Here is a 12226-nt window from a genome sequence, read left to right as displayed (position 1 = left end):
TATTTACTCCGTGTTTTCTCTTTGTAATAAACAAACAAACAGGAAGTGCTACACAAGTCACCTCTTTGCAGAACTTGAGGTCTACAGATTTGCCGTCACTTCGCACACAGTCCAACATGCGGGTTTTGATACCATTTCCGCACACTGCTCTTTCACTGAGCTGGCAGGTACTCCAATCTGCAGAGAGATGTTTCATCAGCACAAACAACTCACATAGTCAAACAGCATCTTGCACATTAAAAATGCATCTAATGCAATCCAGCTCAAAATTATGACATAATGTTGCACTGTAAGCTCTGCTGCCTTCGACATAGTTGATGCTCTTTTCTCACCAGTGATGTTGTAATAGTAGTGGAAGCAGTTGCCGTTGTGTTTGCAGAGCTCTGTCTCTGTAGTTGGAGGACACTCCTTCTTCTCTCCAGGCTTGCGGAGTGGGTAAGCACTCCTCTCTCGAGTACTGTTCCCACTGCATGGCTAAGGAGTAGAGGAAAGGGTCATGACTTATTCAGCCATACTGTTGCAATGTATGTGCCTGTAATTAGCAAATAACCTTTGCTCATGTCTTTATCTCCAGTAAAATTAGACCAGGGGTGGGCAATGTATTTTCCCAAGGGGCCACATGAGACACTGCGAAGGCTGCAAAGGGCCGGACCAATACTCTGAACTTAATTCTGCTAAAAATGAATTTAATCGCTTTATAAAATACAGTAAATTATCTAGTTTTGAGCTGCTACTGGTAAGAATACATATTATGATGATTAATGTGGAGTAAATGAAATACAGCAGTAAAAAGTAGTAAATATACTCCAATCCCTATATCACTTTTCCAATTATTTTAAACACAACTGTAAATTACCTTCCTATTTTTTTTCCTATGTTTTTTTATTATATAGCTTCATGTTTGTAATTTTCTAGGTGTTTTACATGTTGTGAGCTATACAGTCTATGGTTGTGTTGTTTTTATTTTAAAAAGGCACCATCCAGTGTGAAACGGGTGCTTTTATTTTGAAAGGTAGTGACAGGAAATAACAGGTGGAACAGTAAGATTAAAAATGAACAGTAAATAATAACGTGTGCGTTGTAATTCAAATAAAGTTGATATAAAGTATCAAAAAGGCTTCTATAGTGCCTGACAGGGGCACAAGGTTTGTTAAAGTTTATTTTCTTCCGTCATATATATTATTGGCTATATTTGTTTGCTCAAGTGCTAATGCTAATGTTTGTTATTGTTTTCCACCTGGTAGCTCTTACGGTGATTCACAAGGTGACCAAGGAATGTCTTATTTTTATTTTCATGGAGCGATTTTAAATAAATCCAGTGAACTATCAGTTAAAGAGTCGACCGCCATTCAGCCAGGAATGCTACTAAACATACATTCAAACCACAAAAACAATATAGAGCATGTATGTTATGCAGTAAACCAGCAATTTATTACTTTATTAACTAACTAGACAGTCCATAGCCATATTGGACAGAGACATTATGTTTTCTGACATCTCTCAACTGTTCCGTATGAAGTCAAAATTGCCCTTAAATATTGACTGTTGAGTATTTACTTCATATGTGAATACAAACCACAGACAGAAAAAGTAAAATGTCATTTATACCAGAGGACACGGGCTCCAGGCTGCCCAGTCTGACAACACACAATCCTCTGGGCAGGGTAGGCGGCTGTTGCGAGCTCCCAGAGGCATCTCCTCTGGATCACACAGGTAGTCCTCCACCTGCTCAGAAGGTCCGTCAATAGTGTTCAGCATACATCTGGACACATAGGGGTTTAGGTAAGGGTTAGTCCATATCCACAACACCCATAACCCAGTGGTTCCCAAACTTTTTCTGCAGCCCCCTGACCCTTTGGTAGTAAAAATATTTTCAATGATAAACAGCCCAAAGCTAACAACAGATTAGCTGAGATTAAAAACTGTGAGCAACATAAAAACTGGACATCCCAGAAGGAGAAGAAAAGGGGACATTGACAGAGATTATAATTTACTTTATTTTTTGAAAATATTGGCCCTAATCTCAATTCCAAAAGCTAGTGGCCATTGATAGGGTCGGGTTTAAAAGATTGATTCAAAATAGATATTCATTTTAATTTTCCAATATCTATTCATAAATTCAGATATCAATCCTAATGTGTATTAATGTGTGATGATGTTTGTCCCAAGCAACCTTATAAAACATCAACAAACTTGAGACCTAGGGCATTCACAGGACGTATAGATTTCTCAGTATAGTTTCCAACCACAGTGCTCACCATCCAGTCACAGAAAAATGCAACTCTTGAATAAAATATCCAAATTGTCTGATGTTTTTAATACCAAATTACATTTTCTATGGTTCTTGTTGTATTAATTTGGTATTTTGAAAGTATACTTGACAATTTTCACCAAATCTTGAGGGGTCAGAGTTGTCAAATTTACCACTTAATCTGTGTAACAAAAGCTGCAACAATTTATGAGACATATTTAAGGATGGGAATGGCCATCACATACTGTACTTCAGTCATAACGTGCTAAGCTCTTATAAATCTAAGTCAAAGGTTTAATAGGCTTCTAACCAAAACACAATGATTACTGTACATTTATGACAAGAAAACCTTGACACACAGTGTGGAGCTCCTGAAATAAATATCTTCAGGTTCTCCTACTAAACTGTCTGACTGACTTACCTGACTTTTCTGGTTTGAACACCTTCACCACAGTTATCCTTTAGGTCCACATTGCTGACCTTCCACACACTCCAGGGTTCGGCCACCCAGACATATTGCCCACAGTCACTGAGGCACGGCACCACCTCATACACCTGACACACAAACATCAGAGCAACCTGTCTCATTCTGTACAAGAAATGTGCGGTTAAGCAACAAATAAAGTGTTGAATTTTGTGTGTCCTTCAAACGTTATAACAATAATTCATCATATTATCCTATCTAAGTTAGATAGTTATTCATTATTTTTCCATAACAGTTTGATTAAATAGGAGAAAAACACTATTTCAAGTGAAGAGTTCCAAAGTGATTGCTACAAAAAGACTGCAAAAAAATCTGCAACAGTGCTTACCTGAGCCTATGGATGGAATGCATTCATCAAAGAGGAGAAATGAATAACAGAAAAGAAAAAAAACAGATTATTATAGTCAGGAATTAAACATAAGTATAAATATAAAGTTATACTAAAATAACTCTCTAATTTTTCATGATAGATAATGAGAAACATCCACATCACAAAGACAAGCATTTAAATGTAAATCTTTTGTTGAAAAATGAATCACATAGTTTTAAAGAGAGATCCCTCTCACCTGGTTGACATGGTCAAGTTTAGGACATGGTCTTCCACCATTGTAAGGCTTTTCTCTGAGCCACTTCGAGCGAACTTTGACCCCACTGCCGCATGACTTGCTGCAGCGTGACCAGTTGGACCATTCACTCAGTTTGCAGTCAGACGGACAGGGTATGATGCAAGCCTCCTCAATGTACCCTGTAAGCAATCACAACCAAACAAACTTACATATCCAAACATAATAAAAACACATTTTTTTTTGAATTGTCTTAGTGTCTTAGTCCCAGAAACCATACTAAACTAAAGTTTTGAACTCAGATTAATAATTTAATCAATAGTGTGTGTGCATGCGTGTTTATGAGGGGCATTTTATGACAGCAAAATATACTAAAACGCGTGTACAGCGCCTATGCGATGACATCAAACCAACGTGCACGTGTAAATTACATTCGTTTTCAATGGACAGACAAGCGTCACGTAGCATCGTGACGGGTGAACTACGCCTCAAATATGTGACATGAAGACCCGCACGACTGTTAAGTACAATTCTACATGAGCGTACAGACACACGCTGTGTACTGTTTGTGGAAATCAAATATGGATGGGTCATTCGTGCTGTGCCACAAGCAAACGTAGCGGACGCCTGTGCGCACGCTCCTCTCAATGTACAAATAATTATTTACTTTATGATGACGAATTTTGAGTTTAACAGCTGCTTCGCTTCACAATTAAAGCAATCCATGTATCACCAAGAGAGACCGATGAGACAGTTTCGGTTTCGGTTTCGGTTATTTCGGTCTACACATGCACACGTTAAGGCATCTGAAGAGTTGGCTTCAGGACAATAACACACGTGTTAACGCCTGTAACGCGTGTACGCATATAACAGTATTTCAGGGACTACTGGACCATTGGTCAGGCACCAAACTGAGGAAGAGGCTGTGCGCATTTATGCACGAGGTCCACTGGATTATCAGGAACTGATAGTTATTCATTTTCTATGTATAGCATATCTACACAGATCAGCTGTTACACAGAGTCTCAGGTTCATACAGGATTGTTTATAAGAAAGCAGAACCTAGAGATTAATATTTTTATTTTCATGCCAATTTTATTGATTTTTGAGAAGGAAAATCTCTCTCTCTCTCTCTCTCTCTCTCTCTCTCTCTCTCTCTGATTGATATTTAATGATAGCAATGGTGAAAGAGATAATTAAACAATTTCAGCCACTTAAAAATAACATTTCTAAAAAATGAGGAAGGGGTAGAATTAATGTTAGTTGGTTATGTGAGAATGGAGAACTCACCATGGCTGTTGCAGCGAGAAGTTTCCACGATGCGATTGTCCTGGTCATAGCATACCATGGCCTGGTAGCGATATCCTTGTCCGCACTCCTTGATGTCACCTTGGACCTTCATGCCCAGCTGACCCTCCACCCGGCCACCCTCAGGTAGGACACAGTCCGACCAGTTGCCCACAGGCTGGGCATTGTATTTGTTGCATGGGCAGTACTGAGTCTCACTCAGGGGATACATCTGGTGGTTTTTACATTGGTCACGCTTTTTGCTCTTCCCTGAAAAAAAGGAAACAAAAACAAAGTTAACTCAGTCAACTTTACACATAAAAAAAAGGTTCAAATTCAAAAACTTTTTTATAGCCAATTATCTTACTCTAAAGATGGATGTAATTTAGAAGGCTGCTTGAAACTAAAGCCTGTCACGTACCAATTAGCATCCTCTTGCGGGTCCTGACGCCCACGCAATCAGCTGTACATGAAGAGAACTTGGACCAGCTGCTCAGTTGACAGTCTTCCTGGCACGGTACCTGGCAGTGGTATGTGAGACGCGGCATCGAGCCGGCGAACTTAAGACATGCTTCAATGTCTGCCTGCCCACCATCCTGCTTCCGACATGAAACAGCTACAGAGGGAAAGGAGTGAATAGTTAATGAGGATGGAGACTTGAATATTAACATTTTATAAAGAAAATGTGTGTGATTGAAGCATCTGCTGCTGTTGCTTCTGGTAATTGATGCGTAGAATAATCACTAGGGATGTAACTGATACACGCAACTACAGATTCAATATGATTTTTTTACAATTTATTTATTTTTTTAACAGAATGAGCTTGCAGACAAATTATTTTTTAGGAAGATCAGCATATGAACATTCCCATTCCCCTGTTGGCTGTTAGTAGGCTAATGTTAGCTATTTGTTAGCAAGCCAATGTTAGCTATGTGAGCAAACTAATGTTAGCCAATATCAACTTTTGTCCTCTTAAAAGTTTTTCGGTTTGTCAGATTTAAAAAAACACATTGTTGTTGGTAAAGCATTTGACCACCAAGCAGCTTTTAGACATTATTCTGTTTTTTTCTAAAAGACAGAACTGACAAGGAGGCTACTTCATTAAATACAACGTTTACAAAAGCGATCTCTACAATACAGTTATTATTCAGAGGTCCCACCGGCGAACTCCGTTGTTTTTTTCTTCCGGATGACTAGCGGGCTCAATTTTAGGAATAAGGAAAACGGAGATACAATACAAGTCATTACATCAGTATTTCTGTCTTTCTCTCTTATACCCATTTAAGACATTTACTGGACCCAGACACATACTGGAAGTAAGGGCTGTAAAGGGCTGAAATGACTATTGCCTTCCAAACGTTATATTGAGTGAGATGGTGAATAGAAAAAGGCTTGTATTGAATTGCTTCTCTCCAGCACTAGTATACTATTACAGGTAATGGAACATAATGACAAGAGCTTCCTAAGATGGAGGAGCAGGATGCTCATCATTTGATCAGATTCCATCAGATAATAGTCTCTGTCTTTGTGTCAGTGTATGCGCTCATAACAAGTCAACTGCCTCTGTTCTCACTCCACAGGTAGCCGTGCTATGCTCAGCCCTGTAGAATAATAGATGTTTTGTTCTGATGTTCTCTACTGAAATAAATAACCAAACATTCTGAAGAGTAAACCTGTACTTCAGTATATTAGCATTGGATAGTTGAAAAGATGATATTTGAGGCTCTGTTACACCTAAACTGCAACATTCATAGCCCTCAGGATACTGATTTAATGCCAACTTCACTATTCCATGCTCTTGCAAAGACAGCATGTGGATGAAAGGACCTGATCAGTGGTTAGGGTTAGCGCTCTATCTTAGCTCTATCTTGTGAACTTTTGGTTTAGCTGTTCTTTGTGCTCCGTTAACCCTTTATCAGGCAAAGAACTATATTTGGTAACTTCAGGTAATCTTTCGAGGGAAAAGTTGCAAATTTACTAGATTAAAGTGGCAAATGTACAAGAAAAAAAGACACAGATTTAAGAGATTTAAAGTGGCAAATCTGTGCAAAAAAAGTTGTAGATTTACGAGAAAAAAGTGGGAAAAAAGCAACTTTTTTCTTCCAGATTCACCACTTTAACCCTTAATAAGGCACTCATTGAAATACTTGCAAATTCCAAATTTCAACCCTAGAGAATATTGGAGGATATTACATACAGCCAGAATGTGTAAAAATAATATTTTGAGAAAAAAGTTTACGAGATTGAAGTGGCAAATCTACGAGAAAAAAAGCGCAGATTTGAGATTTAAAGTGGTGAATCTGGGGGGGAAAAAAGTTGCTTTTTTCTCTCTTTTTTCCTGTAGATTTGCCACTTTAATCAAGTGAATTTGCAATTTTTTTCTCGAAATATTACCTGAAGTTACCAAATATAGTTATTTGCCTTATAAAGGGTTAAACTAATGTGTTCATATGGAGATCTAAATAAAGTGTGAAATTTTATGTCATCTTTGCAGTTGTCTGTGTGCTTGTCCTCACCCCTAACCTGCAGGCCCGGCCCACAGGTCTCCTGAGCTCCAGGACTGTCTTGACGCACTGACCATGGAACCAGCTGACATCGCCGCCATTTGTGGGTTTTCCATCTAAAAAAGAAGAGGTGTTAGAATCAGAGGTGTCTTGACATTAGGTGTATTTTTGCTTGATAATAAAATCCCCCTACAGGAACACAGATAGTTGATAATAATCCAGACCATAATCAAAAGGGTGCAAAACCTAACTAACTAACTAATTTACTAACTCTTTTTTTTTTATTTACTTGACAAATATCAACCATTATTTTAGCTAAAAATTCAGACGAACAAAATCTAGTGTCCATCCTCTGGAGACCATATTAGCAGTGTAAGACATGGGGATAATGTTTGGTTGTATTTTTTTGGTTGTTTAAAAAAAATTCCAAGATCTCAACTTTAGCAACATAACCTGAACCCCATCTGCCCCCCACCCACCTGCCCCATTTTGTGCTGGCTTAAGCCTGCTTTTGAATGATGGTATGTCAATTGTGGTTAGGGCTGAATAATTCCAAGTACAAAATTAAAAACATTTGGGTTAGTGAGTCATTTTTCCAGATTTGTGTAACTGGCCATTTGGCACCAGTTTGCATAAACTTCTATAGTTATTTTGACAAACTGAAAGATATCATAACCGTCTAAAATTTCCCATAACTGATGATGGCATATACAACTAGGAGGTTATGAATTTGTGACACATGCATTTGTTTTTTGTTGAACAGGACCAGTTACCTGTATCCTTGACAGACAGATGGAGCCTCACACTCTCTCTCCTGGGTCAACACGTCAGGACAGTCCTGTCCCCCGTTGGCTGGTAACTGGATAATAATACGTTTCCTGTACTGCTTCTTCTTGGTGTTACGACCTAAGCAAAGAGAGAAGAAAAATCATATAGATACTCTGGTAACACTTTACAATAACCATCATTTATAAATGGTTAACAGATAGTTTATTAAGGTTTATTCATCATTTATAAATCGTATATAGGCCATTTAGAATGGTAAATACATAATTTATTAATGTTTAACTAACTACATCATTTATAAATGACAAATAGATGGTATATTAATGTAAGTTTATAGTTACTTTACCATTAACAAACAATTAAATTATAATGGATTTGTTTATTTATAGTTTTAGTTGCACTGATTATAACATTTTAACACCATATTAAGTATGTTAATGATTTTGAAATTATTAATATACCTTTAAGAAATTGGTTGAAAACATTTCAAGATTAAATTTGTATAGCACTTTGTAAATGGTTAATAATTGGTTTATAAACCACCTATAAACATCACTTAGATGTTATTGTAAAGTGTTACAGATACTCTAAATGTAAATGTAATACTTAGTATTAACTTTAGTACTTAAAGTTTTGTTTGCAAATTGCAGAATCTCATAGCTGTGACCGAGGTTGAAAGATGTAACACACATCTCTAATGGCCAGTCTTGAGAGTGACAGCTTGAAATATTGCTCCAGTTGCATCTTTCCTATGGATCTCAAAACCTCCTCTCCTGTTTACTAATGTTGGACGTTGCCAATATTCAGAAATGCCAACAATCCTGTCAGTGTTGCTATACTTGCTTTGATAGAAAAGAGCATCAGTGTGTAAGAACATTCTATGATGGAACATTCTAAAGACAGATATGTGATCATATTGGAATAAAATTGCATAATTTAGCAGCAACTGTGCGTAAGAAATTGTATCAACCCAAATTGTTGCAACAACTTATGGGACATAGTTGACCATGGACTGGACTTCAAAGGGATATATTTATTTATTTAAAGCTATTCAGGTGTATAAGGGGTTCATAATATTAATATAAGTCAATTTATTAGATATTTTTGACCAGAACAACTTGACACGCATCAAATTTACTTCAGGTTCACAGCTTTCAGATGATGCATTTATTGTTTATTGTATTGCATTTATTGTTGACCTGCTATCTCCCCCTAAACACAACCAACAATTCTCCAAAAAAAAGGAAATTGAATGGTAACTGGTTAATTACTTGATCTCTGTTTCTGATAAATAATGTTTTTAGTGTACTTCAGGTATGATCGGTGGCTCTACACATTACAAAGCCTCGTTTGCATCTACTGGAGAGTGTTGAGAATTTATTTGTCTGAGTAAAAGAATAAATAAGTCAATACAGGTGAAATATAAGTTAACAGTAATATTATTAAAAACAGTTCATGTGTGTAATGTGATTAGAAAGAGACATTTCATTTAATTGATTTGGAGTTACATTAAAAAGACTTCATTTCCCAAATGCAGACGTAACATACGTGGTTACGTCAGAGTTTGTTGTGTTAGCAAGAAATGTGGAGCCACGGCATGAACGCACACGCTGTATGTTTTTTTCTCTTTTCTTTATTTTTCACTAAAGATCGTCTGATCATGAAAGGAAAGGCCTCGCTTCATTATTTTTAGTCAAGAAGTATTTTCTGCTACAGAGAGGAAGAAAAGTCTGGATTGAAATGAAGCATGCTGTGTATTCATGTCCGAATCCAAATGGAATTGAAATGTTTTGTATTCTGTCCCAGTATGCATGATGAGATTATTATTTTTATTTTGGTGTTGGTATAATAATGACAACATTTGGGTTCATTCATGACGAAACACAATCATACAATCTTTAAAGAATTTCCTTCTCTTGACACTGGTGCATTTTCCCTGTGTGACACCCTGCAAGGCCTCACAGTGTGTAACTGAGGCAACAAAGAGACACAGCTACCTGCTTGACATGTTGAAGTGCAGGGGCTCCAGTCGCTGTATGGTGTAATGATACAGTCTCTCTTGCATGGCAGTAAACAGGGCCTGACGGTGTCTGGGCGCAGACTCTCTGGGCACCTGGAAGTACATCATTGACATGTTCAGACAAACACAGAGTACCCTTGAAAACCCAATGGAGGTGTGCTGGATCAGAGCCAAAGGAACAATGCTGGTAATGGTTCCAATGCTTGGAAACTCTCCATTTTACAAAGTCTCCAGAGTTCAACAGTGGATCTTCTTGTGACACTGTAACTGCAGTACATGGTTGTGAAGATAGGCAATTACATTTTTCGATTTTTAATGCAAAGTTAGGCTATTTTACATGTTTTAAGTGTTTGCTGCAGCCTCCTTGTGAATTTGAATATGGTACACATATAGATGCAGTATATGTAAACAATGGAAATGTCAGTGTGAACCCAGCAATGCTCTTTGGAAATTATCATATTATGAAAATAATGTCATTAACAGGCCAAAGTTTGCATTTCCAACACTTCCTCTTATCCTGAAATCCCTTCCCTACAGAATATTAACGATGCCATCTATTTGTCAGAATTCTCATGGCTGATCAGCAATTAACATTTTGCAAGAAAAGAGGCTTAGTGCACACAAAAACATGATAGGCTACATGTGCCCACATTCAAAAAATGAACTATATTAACTTGTGTTTTAACCACATTTAAACCACACAAAATTAATACCCTCGTACATATTTTTTGTTTTTGCTATCATGCTAATGTGTTAAAATTATCTAATGCAAATTTATGTTTACTGGCAGGCTTCACATCCTGGTCACAGCTGGTGTTGCAGGTGAAAGCAGGTGCCCTTTTCTCCATTGATGTGAACGTGTCCCAAGGCTGCAGGCTCACTGCTCAGCATGTGACAGTGGGTTAGGAGTAAGTGCAGGAATAAAATGTGAGATTAATTTACATACACAGCATGGGGGGCTGGGGGGGTTGCATGCGTAGTGCTGTGCTGCCAGAATAATGCTCCCATTCTGTTGAATAAATAAATAGATAATTCATGTTCCCAGCAGATGCCTTCAGGGGGCCAACAGACCCAGATGCTTAAAACAGCTCATCAGCTAGCACCTCTGCCAGACACCAGCAACAACACACTAACCAGGAGACTAAACGGCATAATGTGCCATGTGCAAACAAAGTCCACAACCAAATAAGAGTCAAGCTGTGTGGATTTGACTGCATTCAGCAGAACTATTCCTACATCTGCATGAGGATTACACTTTCAGCTTTGTCATTGCTAAAACAGGAAAAGATAAGCCTGAAGAGGAGACTAAGACTAAGTTGCCGTTTTATTTTACTTCAATCATTCAGCCTGACATTGTAACAATAGCCAATAATTTGCATTATTTTGGGGAGAATGTGTTGTTTTTTTTGTGAAAACTCACTGAAAAAATGTTTCCCCAGTCAGGAGTTTTTATTGAAAGGTAAAAGGGCTTTGAATGTGTGATGAGCAGCTGGTTTTGTTATTAGTTTTCCTCATGCAGTGTCAATTCAGAGTTGAAAAATATTTAGATGTTATATTCAACACATTTCCTGGATCATTTCATGACACTGTTCTGATTACATTTTATTGTATTATTGTATGTATTACATCATCTCTGTTTCTGAGAAATCATATTTTTAGTGTACTTCAGGCAGGGTCAGTGGCTTTACATACAAAAACACATAAGCTTAATTTGTGGCTGCCACTGGAGAAGAAGCCTGCCAGAGCAATATTCTAGCAAATTCTGAGTCAAACACAAGCTTGTGATATTTCTTACTGAAAATAACTCCTCACACTTTGTAAGTGAAGTGTAATAATAATAAGGAATAAGGATAAATAAAACATCAGTTAAGATCAGTTTTCACATCCTGGTTTTATGGACTAGAATCTCTCCCACAAGCCAGCCTGTTCTGACTTGAGCATCGAAGTCTCATTACTGAAACATATTATATGATATAGTATCCTTTAACACCAGTTGAACAGTCCTGTGTTACACTGTATGTAATACCTCTTTGATACCAAGGACCAGAGTTGGACCAGAGTTATCTGACACATAGTTCAACCCTTTTTTTGAAGGGTTCAACCCAGTTTTGTCAGTCAAACCAAGCCAGTCATCACAGATCTGACACTGTGGCCTGCCCGCCTGCTCTCCTCCCCGGCTCTCTGAGCTCTGCATGTCGATGTTGCCTGGCAGAGGCCAGCCGGTAGACATGACCATCTAGTTTCAGGTTCATAAAATGTACCAGAATTCATGTTTATGTAGGATTTTACTGCCAACATCCCTGTATGTTGCAACCACCCTTATTAACCACG

The 12226-nt window shown here is 37.8% G+C and overlaps 1 protein-coding gene across 1 annotated transcript in view; it reads right to left on the bottom strand.

Moving 5' to 3' along the window:
• Nucleotides 1–12226, bottom strand: part of LOC131984693 (thrombospondin type-1 domain-containing protein 7A-like) — a 117834-nt gene that overhangs the window by 33490 nt on the left and 72118 nt on the right. The window contains exons 9-19 of the mRNA XM_059349610.1: nucleotides 9873–9988; nucleotides 7863–7995; nucleotides 7102–7205; nucleotides 5007–5201; nucleotides 4589–4855; nucleotides 3302–3480; nucleotides 3064–3069; nucleotides 2673–2806; nucleotides 1609–1762; nucleotides 333–474; nucleotides 62–177 (exon numbers count right to left, since the gene is read on the bottom strand). Coding sequence (XP_059205593.1) covers nucleotides 62–177; nucleotides 333–474; nucleotides 1609–1762; nucleotides 2673–2806; nucleotides 3064–3069; nucleotides 3302–3480; nucleotides 4589–4855; nucleotides 5007–5201; nucleotides 7102–7205; nucleotides 7863–7995; nucleotides 9873–9988 — 1546 coding nt within the window. The remainder of the gene's footprint in view (nucleotides 1–61; nucleotides 178–332; nucleotides 475–1608; nucleotides 1763–2672; nucleotides 2807–3063; nucleotides 3070–3301; nucleotides 3481–4588; nucleotides 4856–5006; nucleotides 5202–7101; nucleotides 7206–7862; nucleotides 7996–9872; nucleotides 9989–12226) is intronic.

This window comes from Centropristis striata, chromosome 14 (assembly GCF_030273125.1).
Source record: "Centropristis striata isolate RG_2023a ecotype Rhode Island chromosome 14, C.striata_1.0, whole genome shotgun sequence".
NCBI lineage: Eukaryota > Metazoa > Chordata > Actinopteri > Perciformes > Serranidae > Centropristis > Centropristis striata.
This window is presented reverse-complemented; position numbering and strand designations above follow the sequence as displayed.